At 32.7% G+C, this 27,273-nt stretch overlaps 2 protein-coding genes across 7 annotated transcripts in view; both read left to right on the top strand.

Moving 5' to 3' along the window:
• Positions 1-23,602, top strand: part of LOC139775094 (uncharacterized) — a 46,706-nt gene extending 23,104 nt beyond the window's left edge. For 3 of the 4 annotated variants that reach the window (XM_071710821.1, XM_071710823.1, XM_071710822.1), the window contains exons 5-8: positions 9,827-10,026; positions 13,648-13,760; positions 16,281-16,473; positions 16,800-23,602. In XM_071710821.1, coding sequence (XP_071566922.1) covers positions 9,827-10,026; positions 13,648-13,760; positions 16,281-16,473; positions 16,800-17,071 — 778 coding nt within the window. In that variant the 3' untranslated portion in view covers positions 17,072-23,602. The remainder of the gene's footprint in view (positions 1-9,826; positions 10,027-13,647; positions 13,761-16,280; positions 16,474-16,799) is intronic. The other variant, XM_071710824.1, reaches the window with a different exon arrangement.
• A 361-nt stretch (positions 23,603-23,963) lies between these two features.
• On the top strand, positions 23,964-26,810 carry LOC139775112 (vesicle-associated membrane protein 3). 3 transcript variants are annotated; one of them, XM_071710863.1, is made up of 6 exons: positions 23,964-24,166; positions 24,282-24,328; positions 24,652-24,702; positions 25,378-25,610; positions 26,275-26,366; positions 26,655-26,810. In XM_071710863.1, exons 1-6 carry the CDS (start codon positions 24,101-24,103, stop codon positions 26,667-26,669), a joined length of 504 nt encoding a protein of 167 aa, XP_071566964.1. In that variant the 5' UTR covers positions 23,964-24,100; the 3' UTR covers positions 26,670-26,810. The 3 variants fall into 3 exon arrangements, with proteins under 3 accessions (XP_071566964.1, XP_071566965.1, XP_071566966.1); XM_071710864.1 differs by having other exon boundaries at positions 23,965-24,166; positions 26,291-26,366; XM_071710865.1 differs by lacking the exon at positions 26,275-26,366 and having other exon boundaries at positions 23,965-24,166.
• Positions 26,811-27,273: the final 463 nt, after the last annotated feature.

Raw genomic sequence — 27,273 nt, 5'->3', positions numbered from 1 at the left:
AGCAACAATATATTGTCAGCCAGATATCATCAGAAACGGAGAATTCCTAAATTCAGCTGTTTAATACTGCAATTTGAAGCCAACAAACCTCAGTCTATTTTTGTACGGCCCAGGATTTGCTTGCTCCCTCGTGAAATCGTCAATACACAGTCCCCGTCCTGTTGCTAGGAGTCGTTGTATTGTTACGGAAATATCGTGGGGAACATTTTGTGTAAAAGTAATCAACCAATAAATAAGGAATATGAGAAAGGTTACGCTTGTCCCATAATAGGAACTCTCACAGAAGAAATTGGGTAGATTTTTATAGAAGGCCGACGTGTTGCGTCGTAGGAAATTCTCGTCGAAATTGGGATCAAGCTCGGGGTTGAATATTACGCAAATGACCTCGTATTTTTCTCTCTAATATTTATTGAAGTACGTAAATTATTGTTATCTTAGGAAATTATTAAACATTAAACAATAGATATTCTCTAATGTGTGTGTGTGTGTGTGTGTGTGTGTGTGTGTGTGTGTGTGTGTGTGTGTGTGTGTGTAAGAGAGATGGATCATTTTGTATTTAGCAGCGATAATTTAGTACTATCTAATAATTTTTAATCACGTTTTTATAATTGTCATATTTATAATATAAATTTTGTATGTGTTTAAAACAATTTAAAGAGACACGTTTTTAAATAAAATTAATTAATTTGCCTTATTTGCGTTAATTTTGCAACAAAAGTTGAAAAGTTCTAAACTTTAACGTTCCTAATAGATTTCTATTCTTCTTCTATAACAGATTTTAATATATTTTTTCAAATAAAAGACTAGAAATGCTACTATAACATATATGATGTATGCAAGAATTACTTCGATAAACAAACGCACACTTGCCGCTGCGTTGTTACGCTTTTCGCGAAAGGAAAGCTCGCGGATAAGCCATGCTGCTGCATTGAATAATGGCGAAATGTTACGGCGTCGTCGGTCGACAGAATGGAAGGCAGCGTGCTAAACGGCCATTACTGTGGCAAATCCACGGGAATTAAACTGCGCCCGCGGAGTTTGCGGATCTAATGCTTTCGCAGCCGTGAGATGTTCTATTCACACGGTGGCGGTTTCGGTGCGCTTAAAATTTAACGGCATGCAGATATCGCGCAACGAGTGGTTTTCCGAAAAATTATCTATAAACATCACCGAGACGATGACAAGCTGCTTTTCTTCTTCACAGTTTTATCCGCGTGCTTTTATCGGCTGCGAAGAAAATACCTGTCGCATATTTCGACGGACTTATAAACACTCTCGACGAAGTTCGCTCCAAGTTCTCGGCGAATGATGTTTCATTCAAGAAAGTCTTTCTTTTTGCAAAAACGACGCATTATTATGTCTCGAGGAAAAGTGTCAAGTTCAGTTTCTAACAAAGAGAGTTTCTTTTTTAATTTTTAATCCGCAAAAGAGAAATATACGATTATGATAAATTTACACTTTGCGAAGTTTTTATCATTTTGTGGTAAACTTGACTTTTTGAAGAAGCAGAATAATTTTTAACATTATCTTAAAGAATAGTTCGTTTGGCGATAACTGAATTTTTTCGAACGAAATCTTATTGTTCGCGCGAAATCGTCGTTTTATCGAATGAGAGTGAGAATCGTTTCTCAAACCAGAGACTGATTCATACCGTGTGTTCGCAGCTTCCTCGGCACCGGTGAATCAATAGTCGGACTCGCGTCTTCTTTTTTTCTTGTTCGGGAAAACTTGGATATTTGCCCAATAATTATTTCTATTACCAATTTTCTATTTCTAACGAATTATGAGAGTTTTTATTGAGCTCTGAGACGGCTTCCTGAAATAATAGTCATCATCCATTTAAGATTCAATAATCAGCCTTCTTCTTTCCCAAGAAAGAATGACTCAGCGTCGCGTTTCTCGTTGATTTTCTCATCACGTCTGACGATTGTCATTGATGACTCAGATAGATCCTGAGATTCTAACTTAGTGAATCCGTTGTGGATTTCGTCCAAAAGAACACTACGACGCAGACGACGAGTTTCGAGGTCGTCCGTGGTTGGCTAATGTCGACAAATATAATTATTCAAGCCATTATTTTTTGACGCGTGAAGATTTAACTGTGAATTTTCTCTCGAAATTTGCAAGTGACACTATGATAAATTGTTTGACTTATCTCGCCATAGTAATGTGTTATCTTACAATTTAGCACTGTAAATAGATAAATACAGACTTATTTGTATTATAAAAAAAATTTAATTAATATTGAAAAGTTGTAATATAAACTCTCAGCTAATGTATTCTTAAAATTGTTTCTAAGGAAAGACAAACCTCATTTTTTTTCAAGGACTGTATTATTAAAGGTCAGAAATTCTGTAACATCCTCCAGACGCTGTTTTCTAATTTCCATATTTACTAATTTCAATATTTCCGTTATTCTGTTGTAGCTTGAGACAAAATTTTTCAAGAAAAGCACATCGATATTTTGTAACTTTTTTGGTGCGCAAAGATAATTAAAGATATTTTAATTCGCTCTTTGTTACCACTTTGTCTTATATTATTTTATACAATCTTTTTGATTCGTGAACATCACCAACTTCACAACGAGGCGAGTAACATCGCTAGTGCGCCTCTCAAAATAGTTACGACATTGTTGGTGCTCGTTGTAAGCTCTGCTTTATTGCAACGGCTGGCTTGCTCGTTGTATACGTATGTGCGAAATGTGCAAGCGGAAAGAGAAATATTTTTAACTGAAAAAGCGTTAAAAGACATTTTTATTATAGTCGCTTCCACGGAAAATTCTTCTACTCGTTCAAATCGTTTATTATTAACCTGCCTTTCGTGTCGAAATCGTTCATCAATCCTTTGTTTGAATGCCAGGTTTGAATTCCTTTTTATATTTTTTCAAAGAACTTTATAACTTTAGCTGAATAAAAAAGGAAATTTAATAATTCAAACTTAACTATTCCGCAATAATTTATGTACAAATATGTTTGAAGTATATTTTTTTAAATGCAAGCCGAATAATTTATTTACATATTTATTTTACGAATATTTGCAGTTTATATCTTTATCTCGAACATACTTTTTTATCAAAAAGATACCATGGTACAAAAGATCTGTCTCCAATAAAAGATTCAAAATTTTATATAATTCAGCTTTTAATTAAGTTAATTTTTTTTTAATTGAGAAAATAAAGCTAAAATCCTGATTATCTGAGAACTTAGTTACTTTAACAATCAATTTGTCAGAAAAATTTTTTTATCAAATTTAAAAATCTTGTGAAATACTCCAGATAAAATTTATTTACGTAAATAGGATTTTTCTATAACCAGAATTAATGAAATTTAAGAAATTTTTTTTTAGCAACTGCTCCTTCCGTTCCATTCTAAGCTTAAATTATCGCACAGATTTTCCGTTCTTGCCGATGCGATTCCACGCCTCTCCAAATAGACGGAGGTAAATATTTGTGCTTCTTTTCTTCTTTTCCTTCGTTCTCTTTCTCTTTCTCTCCCTCCCTCCCTCCCTCCCTCCCTCCCTCCCTCCCTCCCTCCCTCCCTCCCTCCCTCCTCCTCCTCTCCTCTCTCTCTCTCTCTCTCTCTCTCTCTCTCTCTCTCTCTTTCTCTCTCTCTTTCTCTCTCTCAACATGTTCCAGCACACATATCTTCTACATGAGTGCCAACCATAGCAGCTACCACGGCAAATTGTTCTTGGGTGAAATACGGGTTTATACTCGAAAACTCTTAATGCAAGCCGCGGGTCAAAGGTTATGTAGTGCATGGAGTGCATCGAGAGCGCGGCCAATGCCGTTAATAGAAGTCATAATTAATTTGACGCCTACGGCAACTACTGAAAGCCATACTCGTTTCTTGAATGAGAAAACAGCCCGATAATACGGCGCTGGTTGTTTTAAGGACGTATATCAAACGGCGAGGATCTTTTACATAATTAATTACTTCCTACTTACTTAATAATATGTCATTACGCATTTCTTTGTTCCTTAGACAGATGAAAATTAATAGTATTACACAAAACAACAATGAGCAGAAATTTTTCACAGTTGGTTCGTATTAAGGATAATGTATCAAAAGAAGTTAATCCGACACGCGTAGAGAGCGCACAATCAATTTGTAATCCGAGCATGAACATTTCCGCGTTATGATGGAATTCTCAAAGGTACGCTCCTCTTTTTTTCGCCAGAGAAAATGGAAACGTTGAAACAATGTTCTTTACCATCTACATCTTGAATTACGCATAACGCGTTCCCGTAAATGCCTTATTATTTTTGTTGAACGTGTAACATGCGCTCGACTATGTCCGTGAGAATAAAATTTTTAAAATAATTTGTTATCGCGCGTGAATCACGTATCATGCACTTTGCGTCGTCGTCGGGCGGAAGAACTCGAAGACCGTTTGATAAAAAAAAAAATGGATCTATCGTTTGATATTTTGAAAAGCTTTTGCCGTTACATTTTGTCCAACGCCGTGCCGAAAAAAATTCGCAGCTTTTGTCCCGTGCGTGTATTTTCGATACACAAGTCGTTCGTGACATGAAAGTTCGGCTCGTGCTTGCTTTTTGACGTGGAACGACCCGTAACCTTCCGAGACCGTGGATTTCGACAACCGCACGGCCCCTTTCGGGTCACGGACGTTAGCGATCGTATGACCCATTAGGCCCAGGGGGTTCCATAGTAATAACCTTTTTAGATCATACCATTGTTACGGAACAGCGAGCTTAGCTGGGAAATGCCGTTATATACTAAATCGCGTGCCCCTTTAGTTACAGCATTAAGTTTCGCCACCAATGATAAATTATTGCTCGAATGTTGTTCAGATTTGTATGTACGCGATCTATGATTGTAACAACATGTAGCGAATTCTGCAGAAAGCAATTATTTCAGAATTAATAGAAAATTTTAACGAAGTTTAGAATGCGCTCACAAACTTCATTCCTAATAGGTTTTATTTAAATTTATTTTGAAGAGCTTAATTTCTGGCTTTTTATTGTATTACGCATTCCAATATCCAAATATTATTTCTATTATAACGTGAAAAATAAAGTTCGATAATCCTACTAATTGAAAGCATAAATCACAACTGAAACAATTAAATACCGTGTAAATTTGTATTCTGTGTCAGAATAGTATTCGATAGAAATCAGCGTGAACAAAAAATTCGCATCAACTTATTTTGTAGGCGAAATGGACGTCTCACTCAATGATCTTTAATTGAATTTCAAGGCCGGTCGAATTTAATTTGAGAATTTCAATCATTTTTACTTACTTTCAGCGTCACTCGATAAATCTGACATTTTTGTTTGGTGGCTTCGCTAATAGAAAAATGAATTCTTTTGTTTTGCGTCGGAGTCCAGGAGACAATCGCCATTGTAACTATTCGTTGTTTCGCGTAGCGAAATGGATTCATCGAAATGAAATACACTCGGGAAATCATGGTAGATTTTATTTTACGGTCGTCTCGTGCGTGATGAAATCGTTACTTCTGATTGTATTGGAATTAAGAGTAAATATTCATGTAACCCGGTCGTATAATTAATTATGAATGCATCTTGCTTTTATTTATTCGCATTTAAAAATACTTCATTCAATCTAGAACGATTTCTGTATTTAAGTATATTTTATAATTTATTTAAAAAAACTAATAACCAGTAACACAATATTAAATTTTATCTCGTGGCGTTTACATTATAATCTGATAACGTAACATTTTTTTTCTTCGCAATATGCGCATATATTCAAAAATTACAGCGACAGAGTAACGAAGCATATCTGCAAGACAAAAGTTTAATTTTTCCTTTTGATTGATTTTGTTTTCATTTGTCCCATGACAAGGGAATTGAGGATATTTAGCATACTCGGTGGTTTTAAAATATAATTGTAGGAAATGTTGATGCCGCAGCTGTGGTAAACGATCCCGTCGACATGCTGCCTGCGAGATTTGATTTCCGTCAATTATCCAAACTTTCGTGTATCATTATTCTTGACGTTATTAGATATTCCAAGTTTTTCCGTGGGATCGAGTCACGATCTTCGTTAATGCCACGATGGGAATGTATTGTAAAAATGTCGGGAAAAGCATCGCTTTCATGTTTCGCCGAAGCGATATTAGACTTTGATTTAATGTGAATTTGCGAATAATTGAAATATATATCGTTCTTTGTTAAATTTGCGAAACTCTCTTTTATAACAAGAGACACGTTATTTTATCCTTCACAAAGAATAAATAATAAATTACAAAGCAATTTTCAAAACGTTATTGCGAAAGTAGGATTTATTCTAATTCCAGCGTTTTAATATATCAATTTCCGAGGAATTACATTTTCTTCCTTAATTAATTTGTTACAAAGAGATAGAGTGTCAGCTGTGCCCTTGAAAAGATATATTGCAAAGATATTGGAGGATGCATTGAAGTAAAGATGTCTAGAAAGACGATTGTTTTCACATTTCGCTGAAATAACATTTAAACATTTCCTTTTTAACATTATTCTTTTTATTACTGAAACGGATTGTCTTTCGACATAATCTACGATTCATTCAGGGGAAGTTTTATTCCGTCCGTGAAAAGAATGAAGCAACAACATGAAGCGAATAATGAATATTTAAAGCAGACGATTTTGAAATTATGCAACAAAAATTTATTTTAATTTTAAAGCTTAACTTTAATTCGTGATTATATCTATTTATATTAAGTATATTTTATCTTGAAGATTTCGTGATATTTCTTTACAAATAGCGTGTCATATGATCCTATGGTAGGATCATTAGAGAGAATCACGATAAGAGAGGGCGACTTTGAGATATTACACAATATCCATTTGCTCGGAATAACTGTATAATCTGTGACGAATAAAAAGGACGTAGGGAGCTTGTCTCGTTAGCTTCTGAAGATGTGGTGGATATCTTTCGATCTGTCTACATATGTAAATTGCGTAATTGGATATTGCAGAAAATAAAGCGGGGAACACATCTTCTTGGAAATCATTCGCACAAATCTCGAGATTTGTTATTTTTACATCATATTTGCAAGTAGAATATAATCTTTCACTTTGAAAAAATTCATTAAAAGTATTTTCATTTGTTGCATCGATCAAACTTGAAATATCTATATTTTGTTACATATATCTTGTATAAAAAAACGGAATTTTTTTATTATTGCTCACAGAGAGTAATTGAATTGATCACATTGTTCACGATGTTTTGCGTATTGCAGAGAAACCCAGTAATTTCAAAGGTATGCACGTTTATTACTATATAGATATGTATCGCAGCAAGATGCAATTTCGATGTAAATGTATATGTCGAGTGTTGCACAGCAATTAATTAAGCAAATATTTGCAAATACTTCAATACTTGTGTAGAATTTTTACTCAAATATATTTTCGAAAATATATAACGTACAGTAAAAATACACAATTGTACATATCAGATTCTAAGAACGTAATAAACAATGATTGTCTATTTGCTTGTCAATATTACTCATCTTATTGTTAGTTGAATCTAACAAAGGATACATTTCTGCGAGTCTTCAAATAAATGATTTAACGAAGGGCAAGATATCGCTAGCAAGAGTCTTTCTAACGATAACTAACATATTTGATTCTATTTTTGTACTTTCTTTATAGACAAGCGCATACGTACAATACTAACGAAAATAGTCCAGCGTGGAAACTCTGATACATTTGCTCCGCTTTATTTTTGTACCTTTGTCTGATTTTAAACGTAACGGTAGCTATCGTGCAGAACGGAATACACATGTGCGCAACGTTAACGAGCAAGCGATTTAACGATAACCAAGCCCACGGTTTTCTACATTCCGTTTTACTCTGCTATGTGGAGTAATGGTGATTAATGACAGTGATTGCATAATCGATAAGCGATACACAGTTATAAAGTATATCGCAGTGTATCGCGATTATATATTAAATATATTCAATTTTCTACACGTACAGGCACACACAATGCCGCGTTAAAATTTTAGTCTGATTCAAACAACTGTGTATCATTACTGTACGAGTATTATGGTTGACATTCGTAATCTGCAAACTTATCAAAGTTAAGCTGGTTCAGCTTGTCGACCATTATAGGACGTCGAAATCCAGCGGATTGATATTGTACACGGGCAGGCGGGTGAAACGCGATAATTATTACAGCGTGCCAAAACCCGGTAGCTCACTCGAAGTTGAGGTATTGTTCGCACAATGACGTTACATGCATCCTGTGTACGTAAACGCAATAACGCACGTCGATGGCTTACGCCAACTGTATTTATCGTACGACTGCATGGTCAAACCGACGTTATGCCAAACGTATTATATTACGGCGTCTAATAACGAAAGCCAATACGTTTTATATACAAGGTGTCTCATAATTCGCGGATTATCTCTCCTAGACAATTAAACTAAATCAAAAAATTTTAAAATAATTTTTGCAATAATTAATGAAATAATAATTAATAAAGATTCGCGAATAAGCGTGTATTCGCGCGATTCAGCGACAAGAAACAGCCTGTTACGCATTACTTGTGATTGCTAGACGTACTCTCCTCCCAATGCCTCATTCGCCTCGCGCGAATAGCAACCGTAATTGTCGTGTGATGCTGTGTCTTTTCGTCAAATCACACAGATGCACGCTAATTCACTGATTTTTATTATCTCATTAATTATTGCAAAAATCGCAAAATAATACAGGCCTCTTCGATTCAGTTTAACCCATTCTAATTATCCGCGAATTTTGAGATACTCTGTATATTCTGTAGGTATATATATTATATATCCAATATTTCTCACCTTGTTATTTCAATGTAATCACAATTTTGAAGATAAGAGTCGCGAGAAATTTTTGTATGTCTTCAAGTCAGTTTTGAAAAAGACATAACGTCTTTCAGAAATAAGATTGTTGCGGCAGCTCCTGTCCCACGTTGTTGATTAGATGAGGTTCTGTCATCATCATGGTACGCTTCCGTCGTCTGAAGCTGTCGTCGAGGCAAATGCAATTTTGCCGGAGCTCCAAGAACCTTGAAGACTCCCGGAGAATGGATATAAAGAATAACATGATGATCCTTAAAATTTTCGGAAAAGGAATTTATTCTTTCCTCTGTAATTTATATATAAAATCGCGATATTTAATCGAGTATTCTTATGACAGATGGATACGATCTACAACTGCAATTTGCATGACCGTATATGTTCGTGTTGTAACAAACATTAATGAATACACGTAGAGACGTGTATAAATATTCTGAGAAAGTTGAAAGGAAACATCTCTGGCAACGATTATCACAAAATTATCACAAATGAAAAATTGGTTTTATACTAGTTTTAATTATTATTTAACATATTTACGTATACACACAAAAGAATACATGCAATTATAAATTTGCAAAAAATTTTGCTGATAAATTTATATAAGACGTAAAGGGGGGGGGGAAAGATATGTAATAAAGATATAAAAATACGAGCATGCATTTTACATGTTCTCGACAAAATACAAAAACAGGCAACAGGAAAATAATTTTGCATTAATTTAAATAACATGACAAGTAGTATATGTTGAGGGGATGAAAGATTGCCGGAATGGCTATATAAGCACTATATTTCTCAAAAAATTGTTTATTGATGAACAGAGTTTCAAGTGACAAAATTAATAGCATTGCAATTTATGAATATTTACGATATAGAATATGAATGAATTTTTCGTATATTAAATGCAAATAAATATTAATTACGAGAGCAATATTTTCTGCAATTTTTAATATTTTCCACACTCACAACTTTTCTATATCAGTATTAAATATATCGCAATTTTCAATACTTTGTTCTTTCTGCTTGCAGAAACAGCAACGTGTCGGGCGAGAGATCGCCATTTGAAGGTTCTTGCTGCAGCGGGCAAGGCGCTAGCAGCGAGAGCGACGGCGAGGAAAGTATTTCAAAGTACAGGGTTGTCTTGCTGGGAGATTCCGGAGTGGGAAAGACCGCTTTGGTCTCGCAATTCATGACGAGCGAGTATATCAACACGTACGACGCTAGTCTAGGTAAGTCTGTGCACCCTCGCACGACCAACAATGCCGCGACATATCCTTTAACAAAACGTGTGGGAACTAAGATTAGTTTCCATTAAAAGGATAGATTATTCCACATCTTTGGTATGGAATTCTACATTACGACACTTGTCATAATTCCATACGCAGTGTGTCACAGAAGTACGGCTACGCATTGGAATAATTTTAAAGGGTTCTTCTTTTTTCTCTTGTCTTTTGCTAGTCTTCTAATTTTTTGCTTTCTTTTCTTTAGTTGATTCCTTCCTTTTTAATTTTTTTTACTAGTTACTGAGGAAAATTGGGCAGGGAATGTAGAAGCACTCTGTATATATATTTTTTTTTCTAAAGAAAATTTATTCAGAAGTTCCACTTTTCGCCGATAATAATGTCACTTGATAGATCCTATTTTCTCTTGATGTTCACCGATCCGTATTTATGCTCTTTGTATGCAGAGACTTTGTTGCGCGATAATATTAGCGATCAAATGAGACTTGCGATTTAATTAAATTTCTCTGAATTAATTAATTAACTTTTAATTAAAAGTTACGCGTTCACACAAAGGCATATGGCGTAACCAACGATTCTCGCTCGTGAATTTCGTAAAGTGCAGATATACGCCTATTTTTCTAAAGGAGAATTAATAATAAAACGGAATGTACGTATGTGGGGAGAAAAATCCATTTTATTCGTTTTACATTTTTGCCGGTCACGCGGCTTTGAAACGTAGGTGCACTTCATGAAGAGGACGATTCTGTATCTCCGCGCAATTGCGGCCGGCGCGGCGCACGTTGCAATGCTTCCTGCAATCGTTTCGAGCACGAGCCAGGGTTTTACAAGCGCGCTACCCGAGTACATATATTTGTTCTTTTATGTGATCGCAGACGGTCACACACGTGCACGAACGCCACGTGCAAAAACGTACAGCATGCGATGTACCGAGAGGAAAGTTTGCGACTCGGTTTGTGAGGATATATTCTTTTCGTATCCAACCTTTTCTCACACCACCGTGATATACATTACTTAAGAATCCTACGTTATATACAAATCACTGTTGAGTTTTCTTCGTAAATTATTTAATTTATGTATTTATATATTTTTCTACTTTATTTAGAGCTAATTTGTTAAAAATGAATGTTTCTTTAATTCAATTTTAACAATATATAATATATTATACATACAACATATAAGATATGTATATACAAGATATTTCAAAACATGTAAGCGTAATTTCAAGCTTGAATTGGGGGCACAAAAATAATAAATTTCGTATAAACGTTACAGTTTTGTATTTCAATAAATCTCGTTATAAGCTGAGGTAGAGTATTTCATTCAGCTGTTTATTATCAATATCTCGTATATGATCTTACTAACCTTAGTAACTGTTTGTAAATATTTCAATGTTACGTTAACTTAGTTTGAAACGAGACTTATCGAAATACAAAACTGCCTGTAGCTCGGAAACAAATTTAAATAGGACAAATGAGATATTTTTATTCCCCAATTTATCCCTGAAATTATGTCCGCATGTTTTGAAATATTCTGGTATATGTATAATAGACTTCTGCTTTTCTCTTATGTTTGAAACTTTTAACAAAAACATCAGATTTAATGTCTACTTCTTTACAATTTATTTTAAAATACTAAATACTAAAAAAATTGTTGTAATTAAAAGAAGATAGATTAATCCTTATCTTTAATTTATCAGAAAACATTTTTTCCAAGATGAAAAATTAGCTTTATCTTTAATTCAACGTTTACTTAGCAGAAATCGCGTATTCAGTTGCATTCACTATTGCATTCACTATTTCGTCTAAAGTAAATTTACACAACCTCTTCTACCAAACAGCGTTTTCTCTCTTATGTTCATCTATCTTCTATTCTACGCTCGAAATACCTCAAATATTCTGTCATAAATGAATTCAATTCACAATGCCACTTGGAAGGGAAAAAGGGAAGAAAAAATGACAGGCAGTGATGGATATACTTTCTCGAGGTAAAGAGGATGTTATAAAGGGGAAAACAGAATATACTAACGTATGTATACTATATACCAAAATGGCCAAAAATTTGTCAGGATCTGACTTTTATGATTATACGACGAACATCCCAATGAAAGGACTTTAACCTTTAGAGGCCGGGAAAAGGACTTGAAGACTTTTTTTTTTTTTTTTAACTATTTTTCCCTTATTCAACACACAAATTTTGCCTGAAAACATCAAATAGCTTGTGTTTTTTGGGTGGTCGATATTTCGACCACCCCCGGCCTCTAAAGGTTAATGTAAAAAACAAATGCAAGCGTTATAATATATCGCGCGAAGTTTTTAATTCGGTTTTTAGCAAACTAAAAATCAATGAATCAGAATATTCTTGTGAAACTGCAACAGCGAATTTTTTCATAGCGTTTTTATTGCGGCGTCACAGAACACTGGTTTTTAACATTTATTTATTTTGCAACCCGTTCATACACATAGCTGTTCTGTTATTTTTTATCATTCCGCATGTGCCATAGTTTTTAATTTATTTATAAATTAAGGTCACGTAAATAAAAAGCGCATCAGCCGCTCAAAAATCATTTCTATTTATGGACGGAAATATTTATTAATTTTTTTCACATAGTTTTGACTTGTGTTTTGCGAAATAGACACCTATTATTGAAAATTATTTTATATATTACAGATAGAAGTTGGTAACAAATTCTAAAATACAACTTTAATATGTCTTAATCATATTTCTTATACAAAATTTTTTAATGTTGTAATATATTAATTTTGGGTTATATATTAGCAATATTTTTTTTGATTGATTATTTTAAAGAGGATATATTTTTTCATATATCGCGTTTGATCAACAAATGAGTTTTTAATTATTCAGGGATGTGCAAGTATTTCGAAATACTCGATACGTTAATGCTGCTTGATTGATACAAGAGTCTATTATGTTTCGGATTACGCGAATAATTTTTAGATCTCTCAGAAGTGACGAACGCGCGCATTTGTAAATGTAAGACCATAGTTTGATATCGTTACTAATGTCCAAACTTGTGCACGACAAATTACAGAGTTTGTACATTGCATTAGCCACTGAGTTAACTTAACATTTCTCCTTAAAATTTAGCTTGCTAGTTCAAGTTTATATTCAATTGCATCATGCTCTCTGTGCATAGATATGTGATGTACGTTCTCTTTTTCCTTTTTGAATATTTGTAGTTAGGTAATTATTTTAGAAAATTTTTATATCGAAAACGAGACTGTGTGTTGTAACCTTACAATATATTGAAAAATTAGATAAGATTTGATGAATAAAAAGTAATTTTTTTAAAGTAATCAGATAATTTTAACTGAATAAGAAAAGTATTTGAACATCAATATTAATTACTATTATTGATTAATGAAGCATATCTAATTCAGAGATATCGAATTAGCTTAACATTAACTCACGAGTATTTGCATTACAAAACAAGCATGTATTACCGTATGATGAATAATAATGTACTCTTAAATACATATTTATGCACATGCTCAAAGATTGAGAGTGAGTGTGTAATGTTTATGGATGGAGTATTTACAGGCCGTAAATACTTACGAGTTTAACAATATTCAACAACATTTAGCACAGACTTTCGCCTTTGTATTGCAGACGACGAGTTCGGCGAGAAAACCGTTTCCATTTTGTTAGATAGCGAGGAATCAGAAATGATCTTCATTGACCATCCACATGTGGAAATGAGCGTAAGTATTGAATTTCCTGGAATATTGTACAGACAATAATGATTAGTGATTATGTTATATATGAATTTATTAAATTAAGTTACGTAATAAAGTTACGTAATTAAGTTATGTAATAAAGTGCAGGACCTGAGATGCACGCATAATACATGAATTTAGCGAGCTTTATGCAGCTTATAAGGATCTTATACGCCATTGTATTTCTCACAATTTTAATTTTGAATAAACATTGGTTACCGGTATATTAAACTATATCTATGGTCTTAATAGTTTAATGGCTATTTTAGACATTCCCTTCGTGTAACATAAAATATTTTTATCGGATCGGTAAGTTGTATAGTTCGTCTGACATGATAAATTTGTTTATAAATGCGAATGTAGAAAGACATTTGAAGATTTTCATCATGTAAATGCTAATTTTGAGCATGTTTTATTATTTGCATTTCCATCCTTTTTATCCATTTCTTTTTTTTTTAATTATCAATTTTATTTGTGCACTATTTTATATATAAACTGACAATATTAAATTAAGTATGTATGTACGTGGAAAAATATAATTGCAAAGTAATTTTTGTTTTAGATTCCTTTTCTTGGTTTTAGTCTCAAACTTGAAATTTATCACATACAGATTTTTAAAATAATTTTCGTTATAATATAATTTCAATATTATTCCTTTATATCACAATTAAATTTAGGATTAGATACGTAATATCTCTGCGTCATTATCATACTCATATGTGTGCAAATCAAAGCTGCTATAATTATGTACATTGGTGAAAGCTATTTTGCTGTTCGCGACAGGATATTTTAATTATTCCTTGTATTATCGCGACAATGTAATTGTTACCCGATAATTACAATGAGTCTAAATATCGCTGGAAGCTATCACGAAGAATTCAGAAAAACGGAAAGGATGGAGAATAATATAAAATATGCTACAGTCCTGTACTTTATTCAAAGAAACTCATAGAAGAAATTGCAAGCAATTTGAGACAAAAGAAGTGCTCGCTAATTGCTTTCAAAGAGCAATTTAGTGTTGTTAATTTCTGATCTGTTGATGACCCACGCAATTGAATATGAAATTAATAACGAACTTGGATAATTTACATTCAAAGTATACGTGAGATAAAACTTCCCAAAAAATTATGTTTCTATTCATGAGTTGTTATAATTTCCATGTACAATATATACATATATTAAGTGATTAAAATGATGTTGAAGAATCATCGTTCCCTTTATATAATAGCGTTATATCAAGTTGTTAAAACTTTTTTAAAGAAATTTGTTGTTAATAATTATATTTTTATTATATTGCTATTTTTTTTACATCATAATGCTATCAATAAATATACTTCTATAAAGCTAACTATAAGCGCACGTCTATAAATACGTATCAATATTCAGTTTTAAACGGGATTAGCTTTATCGCGAAGTTTGCAGTCATAGAAGTGAGTAAAATCCATTTTGAAAGATCCTTCGACATCCAGTTTACGTTAAATCGACTTTCTTAATCTGAAATCTGAACCACTCGGCACTCACGGGATTTGTTGAACTACTTGACTAGGTCTGCTCAGCGTGCGATAATGCGAATTTCGTGTACCAAGCCGTAGAAGCAGTCGACGAGAATTGTAACTTAATATCGCATTTATAAAATTTGCTAAGTTACTTGTATCCGCACAATTTGCTGTTTTTGCAAAGAATACGCACGATACGAATATTGTAAGTAGCAATATTGAGAAGAACATTCGAAGATAGTTTTTAATAGCTAATTAAATTGTCGAAACGTTACCTACTATGGGAATTATAAATGACGTGCGAGAGTTTTAGATTACTTTAAAGTTCCTCCCCACAATTCACTGAACAGAATTTATCGTCGTTGCTTTATGTGTGTAATCAACAATCGCAATACTATTAAACTTATGTAAATTCTTCCACACTTAAAGCACTTTAGCATCGAGTTTGTTCTCCTGCCTACGAAGTCTGTAGTTGCAACTCATCGCACTATTTCTCGATTACGGAGTTTTATTCGGTCAAAGTTTTAACTCAGTCAGACTTTAAAGCCTCATACATCTTCTCGCTTTTTCATTCTTTCCTTGTCAAGAACTGGTGAATGTATTGTCAAAGTTATAATTATATTCATTTTCTTCAATATAATCGCAAATGTGTTCCAAATTATCTTACATCATGCGAACGACTAATTTAACTGACAACTTTTATTATTCGTGACGCAGCTAATATTCGATTATCAGTAATTCTTCTCTAGAAAAAGAACGTACAAAGAAAAAGAGAACACATTCGTGTAATTTTTATTATTTGTGACGCAGCTAGTATTTGATTATCAGAAATTCTCTAGGAAAATAATGTAAAAATAAAAAGAGAACACATTATGAATATATTTTATTCGTAAGTTTATAAAAGAAAATTACGAATGAAATTCTCCTTGTATTTATAAGCATTTAATATCAATCTATATAATTGTACGTGATTAAGTGCAAATAGAAAAACTTTTGGGAAACTCTTCAGGTTGAAAACTCTTTGTCGACGTACGAGCCACATGCCTGCATCGTGGTTTATTCGATCGTTTCACGTACAAGCTTCCAAGTGGCTGAGGAGATACTAAACTACTTGTGGCAAGAACATTACACTCAGGAGCATACGGTCATCGTCGTTGGCAACAAGTCTGATCTCGCTAGAAGCAGGATAATTTCGGCAAATGGTAAAACGATAGTACGAATAACAAAATAGCAGATAATATATGTAATTCATGCTGTTTCTATTTACTCTCCTATTTTTCACAATTTTTTGTCTACAGAATAAAAATTAAAAGTTTAGTGTCCATTAAATAACTTTTATACTTTAATAATTGCGCCAAATTTAAGCTCAAAATTATTTGTAATTAAAAATAATGCAAGTCGTTTTTTATTGCATTAATGCTAAATTTGTCCAATTAGATTTAGATCTTGAAGAAAGATTTTAAAATCGACCTTGTTAGTATTGTGCAGTACGATTTCGACTAATTTGAAATTGCAATCGTTGTTAAAGAGGGAAAGCATTTGGCCACGTCGCGCGAGTGCAAGTTCATCGAAACGTCTAGTGGGCTTAAGCACAATGTGGATGAGCTTCTGGTCGGCGTTCTGAAGCAAATCCGTCTAAGAGAGAGCCGCGAAAAGAAGCTTCGACGCCAGGGTAGCAAAAGCAAACTGAAAGAAGAGCACAATAGCAAAACCGTCTTGATTACTGCCAGAGAAATTCTTAACAAGATATGCCTGAACAACAACAAGAGCAAGAGCTGCGAAAACCTGCACAAACTGTGAAATGTGTTGCATTAATGGAAAGGGAAGGGGATGGCGGGGAAGAAATACGCGAGAGATCCCTTTTACACTCGAGAATCAATTCCCGACCATGCGGAAACATGACGGTAATCAAGATCGAGAAGCTAAGCGGCGCTTCGCCGCGAGGGTTTTGCATGACATTTTCATTATTTTTCTCATCCACGCGGATGTTACGGAGTCGCGCTAGCTCGCGGCTGAGACCTTTTTAACAGGGTCGTAACGATTTTACGATTCGCGCACTGATTACGCGTGCCGGCGTTCCGCTAAGGAGTGCGTTGTTACTACCTACGTATCCCATGTTCACCGCTCGTCATCCTGCGCGGACTTTTGTTCCCGTAGCAGCTCTGACATTACGCGATGTATCTCTATCATGCGGTAACGGAGCGTCAATCCGAACCGGTTTAAAATATTCGCAAGGTTTCGCTCTGGACGCTATTAATTAAAAAAATCTTTTTTAAGGCACACGTTTAAAACGTTTGCGAGGCTCGGAGTGTTGTTAATTATAAATTTTTTCTTAAACAGGCATTAAAGCGAGATAATGAATGCAAAAGAATAAAAAAATGTTCATTATATATCTTTTTTTCATTTTTTACATTACACGGAGGAGATTAAATTTAATAATATCAAGCAATTTTTGTGTTACTGCATTCATCAAGGAATATCATATTTTTTAATACTAAGAATTTATTTAATTACCGATATATTTAAAAAAATTATATTTATGTAATAATAAGAAAATTGTTGAATAATATTGTATTATTATTTTATATTTTTACTTTTATAATAAAATAATTAGATTTTTTTAGCAATAAACAAGCACAAGGTAGAATATTGACTATTCGATAACATTAGAGTCAATTTCTTTTCTCGTATTTAATATTACTTTTTTTAGTAGACAAGTCTATGTTTGTGTTTACCGAGAGAGAGTTAGTAAATTACAAATTAAAGTCTAAACCTCCGTAATGCCCGATCAACGTACTCCTTGAGAACGTGCCTCTGGAAAAAGGCCGCAGGTGGGTATACCTGATTAAAGGATTAAAAAGGTTCTCACGAACGGTTTAACCTTCGCCGTCTTCCGATGTTTCTTCATCATTTCCTCTTTTTACTCATTCAGCCGACAGTCCAGGAGATAGGCAAGAACGGATTAAGCACGAAATGAGTGCCGATCATCAATATATTATTATCGTGATTACAAATACAAGATGCAACATGCACGTGTGTGTGTGTGTGTGTGTGTGTGTGTGTGTGTGTGTTAGCGCGTGTATGTATGGTATGTATGTGCACGCGATCTTGAAATTAGAATTTAAGATTAACGATCTTAGACGGAATCTCTTTCGTTCACAAGCGCCGAGACAAATAGCGGCGCAAGTAAATTTGGCGCGCCGTCAGTCTGCAATGCAGCGATTTGATTATTTATTAGAGCCTAATGAGTCGCACGTGCGCTCGGTCCCACGCGTTACTCTCTACGATGCTTACCGCGCGCGGTGCTCCGATAATTGCGTTTCGCGAATAAAGCCGGCTTTGAACGACGTGATCCGCTGACTAAATATTTCTCAATATTCCAAAACAAAGCTTACAGCGCAGAACTGGCGAAATGATGAAAACTATTAATGCTCGACAAAATTGCTTTATTTCTAGAAAAAAAATGTTAATTCAGTTTGATTTAGACGGTATGATTAAGTAGCCGAATTTTTTAACTACCAGTTATGCAGGTCCCAATTTTGTTATTAAATTATCCCGTTTTATAAATGCGAAATAATTTGTAAGATATTCACGTAATAATATTGTGTGTATACGAGTAAAACATACAGAATATATACTTAAAATATTAATTAGCACGAACGTTTATCAAGTCGAGTATACTGAAATTCGTATTTAGTAAATATTTGGCAAATAAACGTATCATAATTAATGGCGTCAACGATCACCAGTATTCACGCAATTCTCTTGAGATATCTGCACGCGCGTTAATAGTCGAATATCATGGATCGCAAAAAAACAAAATACAGATAGAGAAATAAAATTCGACTTTAAGGTGATGCTGGAGCCGTCTGTTTTACCGGCATTTTTTTGTCGAAACGTAGCGTCGTTAATATTTGACAGAATTAAAAATCCTTCTCCAGAATTGCAGTACATACATTAATGATTCAGGGGAACTCCGATTTTATATAGAAAACGAGAAAAAATTACGGAAGTACAGATTTCCTTATCTACTTTTATCCCAATATGGCGTCTCGAGTTGCGGCGAGCTGTCAGCTCGTCACAAGATGTATTTCATATAAGAGATATACCATTGGTACGAACGCGAAAACAAGTTCCCCTGAATTGTACAACAATAAAAACATCGATAAACCCCCCAAATCAAGATTTGGAAGCGTAATATAAAAGTATAATTTCGATGTGTATCGTGCGTATGTGTGCGTGCAATGTAGCGTGCTATCCTTGTCTATATCTTTGTCTATATCTTTGTCTATACAAGGACAGATATAGTCGGTGAGCACTTCTTTATCGACGCTGATCGAGTTCGCCTGCGGCTCCAGCATCCTCTTAAATAACGGTAAACAATATAAGAACTATTTTATCTATTACTTCTAGCCAACTTAATCTTTAAATGTCTAATTCGACAATGTCTCGTTTACTGTTATTTGTACACGAATACTTAAATTATTAAGTCGAATTTGCATGAGCTTTATAATATTTGACTTAAAGTATATAGTTGTATTAGCGTTTTATAAAAAGAGGTAACAAATATTTATAAACGTATCCACAATTTCTACGTAAAAGTCGATCGTAATTGATCAATTAAGTCTGAAGGGATGAGGAGATAAAGTAAAAATCGCTTTTCGTCGTTGATAGCAATATTACGCGATTGTACGATATTTGATAACTTATTCAGCTAAATTATGTATAAATCATATATATTATATGTATATATACATACACATATATAGATATATATAAAATATATAATTCATTATATATAAAAAAATACTCACTGGACGCAGGATTCGTCCGATATATCGTGACGCTGGTCGTCTTTCACTTTATAAATTGTAACACTTTATAAATTGTAACCTATCGTGATACATGTCTCATAGAGAATAAAATACTGTTCGTTGTGTGATGGAACAATGTTAAAGGTCACACTTTCGCCGTATTATCTTCTAATTTACTGCTGTTACCAAAATTTTCATTCTCTGCCTGGATATACATTATAAATACGACTATGACCTAGATACGAACAGCTAACCGGAGTTCGTTAACGGAAGTTATATCATTGTTCATGTAACAAATCTAAATTCCTTACTCCTTACAGTTTGTTATTACACTAACTTTAGTTAGTATAGTCTTCGATTAGCATAAAGAAACCAAAATTTAAAAATTGATTAGGAAATCTTTTTCAGGAAAAATGTTTTAAAATTATCTTTTTTACATTACTATGCAACTTTATGTGCGACGTTTCTTCTACTCAATATATTTAAAGGAAAACTGAAGAAAAGAGAAAAAAACTGAAGTTTATATTACTTTTTATGTTATTTTTATATAATTTAATTATAATTGTTTTTATTAGTACAATTAGGCAGTTATTTGTAATTAATTAGTTTTTATGATGCTTTTGAATAGGAGAAATATCACTATCAGACAACAATATTAAATGTCTACTTGATTCCTGTAAAACATGTACATCTTCTATTGATTTATCTAACAGATATCTTTATTTATCTAACATTTATCGATCATTAATAACAACTAACTTTATTAATATTTAAAGATATATAAGAATTATCTTAAATTTATTATAATGAAATGAGAGTAAAGTCTTTATTGTCTTTAGGATTCTAAAGAATTGGTTCCTTCAATAGGATAAGTGCAGCAGCAAATAAGACTTTGTCTCACCGTCTCGAGTTTGAAAAATGTGACAACACATTTTTCTCGAGACATTTTACTATTATGATTCGCCATATAAATGCTATACTTCCAACCTGCAAAGAAATTCTATTTTAATTTATAAATTTTATATATATATTTGTTTTAGATTTATATATGTAAATAATATAAATTATGTAATATATGTTTTACATGTTTATATATATAAATTGTTTTAGTATAACCTTTTAACAGAGATTTGATTGTCTACACTCTAAAAATCTCTTGTTGAGTATAATTAAACATTGGAAAATTTATCTATTGGATTTCTTGTCATATATATAAAAATTTGTGGTTTGGAATGTTTCGTTAATAAAGTAATATATATATATCGGTCTCGGTTATTGAATATCGGTCTCGGTAATATCAATCCGATATCGCTTTTTATCTTCCTCTCAAGATAAATGCGTATTTTGACGTATAATTCCTATCGTTCGCCACGCTTGTTAATGGAAAACAATGCGTTCAAGTAGACGCGGCCTAAGGAATGTGTAAAGACATATCAGAGACCTAAGTGTCTCTGACAAACACTTAAATATATACATATACATATAAACGTCACAATTATCACCAGCGGACATATTATTTCGAGATAAGCGTATATCTACAACTGCGTAGCGATAACGTTATGCGTATCGAAGAGACGCAGTGTGAAATGGTATTACACACATATCGATCTACCTGGCTACTCCTATCAAGAGTCACGTTTCACGTTTGGAGTACGTTCAGAAGAAATTACAGTATAGGCGGATATATGTAACGAAATGCACTTTAAACTTCAGGTTTAGATGTTCTCTCTACCGCGTACGTTCTTCTTTTCTCGATTACTGTGGTCCTAGGCTCGTACATGTCGACTGATAATGAATGTGCATTTGTGATTGTCCATGTGAGAAACGGGTAGTTATTAGTTTGCATAGATAGTTTTTGAAATTTTGAGAACTATAAACTATTATATTTAACTAAGAACAAATCATTTTTAAAAATATTAAATTCTTTTCCAGCCTTTAACCCGGAAATAGTCACCTGGGATGATTTTTACATCCCAGCAGCGAGAAAATGAAGTTCAACACGATAGTTTTCTTTGATCGAGAATTCATGTCTATTTTTTTAATTTCTTCTTACTTTTTAAAGAAAATATTAAGTAAATATATATATATATACATAATGATCTCAAATACTAATAAATTGTAGAACAATCAACAATATGTAATTGATAATTGTGATTTGTATAATTGAGGTGTAAAAGACACTCTATCAAGTGATTACGCGTTTGCGCAAAAAATAACTAGATGATTATTTCCGGGTTAAAGCACATTTCCTTTACTTTTCCTTTATATTTATCAAAATTGAATCAATTTTTGCAGAAAATTATTCAATTATTTTTGAATACAGTATATGAGATATATGGTCTAAGTAAGTTTAATTCAAATTTCCATTTACTTACGGGATTTTGCATTTATACGATAGTTTTTTTGAGAGTGGATTAATCTTACGAATGGAAAACCACCTGTATAGTACAATACGTTAACGTGCACTGAGAGAGGGAAACTCGATTCCAATGATTTATGTATCGATGCAAAGGCAAAGGACGGTTTCCAGAGTTTTCAGTTATATTTTAACACATAATATGCAATCTTGCAAAATGTATCAATCTCTTATTCTTAAAGAAAGCCATGCAAGTGAAACAGACTAACAATATAAGTCGATTAATATAATATAAGTCGATAATATCGAAGTATATAGGTATATAATTTGTCACTTCACGAAATTATTATTATAACTGTAAACGTACCTCACAACGTCATGAATATCCCTGCCAAAGCTGGCCTATTTTTATAAATATGTATAGATATATATCCTTCTCTATCTTTGTCATAATCTTGTCTATCATCTGGTGCCGATTTTTACTATATAAGAGAATATTTCTATTAGAAAACTTCGAATATGTGCCGTACATTTTTTGTAATATGCCGATGAGTGCAGATATTTCTGAATGTGCTACTTGTTAATTTCTGAAGACATGGTTGTTAATTATGCTAAAGCGATAATTTATATGGACAATTTCGACAAACCTCAAGATCGTACGATTATTATAATATAATCGTTTTCTATTCTTCTTTATATATAGACATGAAAATTATTTTCTAAATATTCCTAATAAATATTCCTAAACTGTAGTATTTAATACACGGTCGTATAATTTTGTAGAAACTGTGCTTTTCTGTTGCAGTTGTTTTTATTATCTTTCCAAAAAATCCACACAAGATTTATAAAAAGAATATTAGTCCTTACCGCAAAGTTTTCTGCGTACCCTCGCGCGTCCATACGACAATCAAATTATTTTTCTATCGTTCGCGCTATACTATGTATCTGTAATTAGATTTAAATGTTTATGTCGAAATAAAAGCGATATGCGAGATATAGCTCTGGTTTTCTTTAAAATTTAATTTAGGTCTCGCGCTATTCTTTAAATCGTATACATATTCTACCGTTGTCATATTATATTTTATAAGTCGATTAATGTATAACTATATATATATACTCTTTTGTATAAAATATTAAAATAGATGTACAAGATAAAAAATCTATACATATTTATTCAATACTTATCGTGTTACATGGGAAATTATCTAGAAATTATTATTTAAAAATAATTATTTAAAAATAATTATTAGAAATACTATTACTAGAGAATTATTGAAAATACTAATACTAGAACTATTAGAAATTCTAATAATAAAATTATTATTTAGAAATACTATTTAAAGAAAAAAAAGTTTTTTTAATATATACGCATTTTTAAGCATTTCAAGATTATTATCTCTTAAAATATGCAATATTTTGTTATATATTAACGAAAAATAATTTTGTTTTATTACACGTGTAAATCGCTACACGATACTGCCCTCTACTATATTGATCCGCGGTTCGCCTATCACGAAGCCGGTAAAACAGAATGGCTTCTGTCAAAATGGCCGAGTGTTCGTGGAAGGTTAAATTCTGATCGCCGCGAAAAATCATCCGCGTGTGCGAATCCATCATTTAAAGCCCGCGAATAACGCGCGGGCCCATTTTCCCAAGGGCATGTTGTCACCCGGTATACGCACCTTATCCAAAAAGGACCTCGAAGCCGCGGGCAAAGATGAGAGAGTGAGTATTCCTCATCGTCGCATCGGTGCACAATACATCAAAGAATACGCAGCGTTCGAAAATGACGTCACGCTTGGCGGGAAACCTGACATATGTTTGAACTGTTGTTTCGCAGGAGGCGCTATTGGAACACGACAGTGATCTCGAGGAGATGTTGTTTAGGTAAAATAGAAAATTCTTTTCTGCTACAATTAATCGGCTACGGTTAATTAAAAAAAAATTCTGTAAAAATATTGCAAGCGCCAATTTTTGGAAAAATTTATACAGAGATTAATATAAAAACATTGTGTTTGATAAAATACCGAAATAATAAAAATTGTTATGACACTTTGACATTTGATATGAACTAGTTTTACATTTTAATATAAATTATCAGTTTACATATCTACTTTTGTAGATATGTATAGTTTACTTTATATTCGGCTCTTGCTATATTTTTCCGGAAATTCCCAACAAATCCATTGACGTGGAACATGTAATTACAGCCAACCCAGCACGTCCAGTGGAAATGAAAATGTTGATCACAAAATGGATAGGTGAGTGGTGATAAATTTTTTACGTTTTAAGAATTTGTGTATATATTAAAGTAATATTAATGTATTAAAGACACAGTATGTATTTTAATTTAAAACTTTCGGGCGGTTGTTATCTCTATATGTAATTTTAATCATATTTTATTTATTTATAAATTACTTTATTTATGATTTATACAAGTGTTTATTATAATTTATTTTATATTACATTTTTTACAACTAATATTATTCTATTATTCAAATGTTATTATATTTGTAGCTAAAATGCAATTTCGTTGAATTAGAATAAATTAATAAAATTAATCAAGTAGGACGATAATTGACTTGTCTATAGAACTATAGAAGTCAATTTATGGCCAAATACGAACGTGATTGAATTGTCGATAACACTAAGGTCTTCCTAAATTATTGGCTATAAATATTCATTTAGTAAGGTCGAAACCGGTTTCAATTACGCCAACAGAGGAATATTTTGTATGCACAAGGAACCAAACCAGAAATGGAAAAATGTAGTCACTATTATACATGCATCTACGCTTTAAGTTTATACTGGCCTTGAATTGAACTTTACATTTGTTGAATTAGTTTAATTATTTGGTAGGATATTATATGTAAATTGTCGCGTGCGGAATTATCGATGCAAGTAATTGATATTGGTTTAAACGTCTATATTTAAAGCGTCAAGCTGCAGATTCAGGAGGTGCAGGATGTGATGCGGGATAATGTCCAAAAAGTAATGGACCGCGGCGAGAGGCTGGAGGATTTACAGGAGGCGAGCGATCGTTTGAACATGGCCGGAAATGAGTTTAGAGAAACCGCAAAGAGAGCGCAACGGAGAGCGTGGCTGCAGAACGTGAAATCGAGGTTCATTATTATCAGCATCACCGTGACCATCGTACTTTTCATTGTTGGTAAGAAATCGTATTTATATAATACCTGATAACAGCACGATAAAACAGAACAAGTTATCTCTTTTTTCTCATACTTTTAAAGCTTCTTGTACTTCGGAATTTGCACATGTTTTTGCTCATTCATGTTTTGCCCTTTGGTTTTTCTTTTCTTTATGACATTTGTTAGCATAAGATAGTACAATATAAATATTAATGATTACTAATTAGAATAACTGATGATTTGTGGCTCGAAAACGAACGAGTATTTTTATAAAATAGATTGTAAATTTTTAAAAATAATTTATGAGATGTTTGTTTCTCACAAATTTGAATCCAAATTTAGATTTTTAAAACTATATTTTGTAATTTTAATTTTATAATATAACTTTTTATAATACGAATTTTTATCACAGTTTTAAGAATTTCTTAGAATTAGTTAAAAGAATTTATTTTATTCATTTTCAAGCAAAAAATTTTATTTTTTATTTTATCTCGTTCCATTTCGTACTATTTACTCGTTCCATTTAGTACTATTCAATTTTTTTTACTACGACATATATTTGACACAACTCCATTTAAATTTAAATGACGCTGTTACTTATGTATTTAAACCAGGGTCTCGAAGTGTCAGTGTCAAATTAACGTAAAATTAATCAGCTTTTGGAGTGTTATCTAGTTAGATTAGCGCGTGTCGGTTTCAGTTCTGGACATCATGGTACTTTACCTGGTTCTAAGATAGCAAGCATGATGTTCCGAGTCTCGATCATTCAAATTAAGGTACATGATCTTTCACATTTTCCTTGAACGCTGCGCAGTAATGTTTATGTTCAAAAACCACAATAGCCGCGGGTTTTAGAAGTCATTAAAATTTATTTTTATTGTACTGCTCAGTACTCTTCTGCACTTTGCAATTTTTTTGCGCGTATTTATTAAATCTTCCTGTTTTCACTCGCTTCTTTTTACTTACACATTGTCTGCGTTGATAGCTGTATTTCCATCACATAATCATCATTAATATATTTACGATGCAAAAAATAACGGCAATATCTTTTTCTTTCTTTTCAGTATCCATCGTTGTGAAATACACCTGACTGAGAGACTACCAATATACATGTTGCACATGTTGTACATTGAGACCTTCTTTTCACGAACCAATTATAAGTATTGTAGTTATATAAGTTTTTCTGTATAAATATATCTCTTCTATTATTTTTGTGTAAACATGTGTCGTTTCTGTACATTTTGTCACCATAAAACTTGTACTACTGCCTATGTTTATCTTATGCAAACAAATGATTAAAATTAAGATGATGATATGTTGCTCACAAGTTTATTCTTTGTGTCAGTAATTTTGAATTAAAATGTATATATATAATTTTTAACATTCTTATTAGATTCTTATAGATATAATAAAATTATGTCTTCTGTCTTATTTGCTTTTCTTTTTTGCTTAAGACAAGTGTTTTCTTTGAATAAAAATTTTTAATGCGTAACATAATTTTGCGTATATTTTTCGGCATTAATAGATTAATTGTACAATCTGATCGATATCGAATTGCAATGGAAATTGTAGAATGATATAAGTGTCGGTAATCTTTCCATATTGTATTTATCGAGAAACAAACAGGCATACTTCACGTACGCGTAAGTTCCAGCAAGCTTGTATATTTTTTTATTTGTATGA

This window comes from Temnothorax nylanderi, unplaced genomic scaffold (genome assembly GCF_030848795.1).
Source record: "Temnothorax nylanderi isolate EJ_2023f unplaced genomic scaffold, tnyl_v1.0 TNYL_tig0092_pilon, whole genome shotgun sequence".
Classification (NCBI taxonomy): Eukaryota; Metazoa; Arthropoda; class Insecta; order Hymenoptera; family Formicidae; genus Temnothorax; species Temnothorax nylanderi.
The sequence above is the reverse complement of the archived record's forward strand: the minus strand, read 5'-3'. Positions and strand labels throughout refer to the sequence as shown.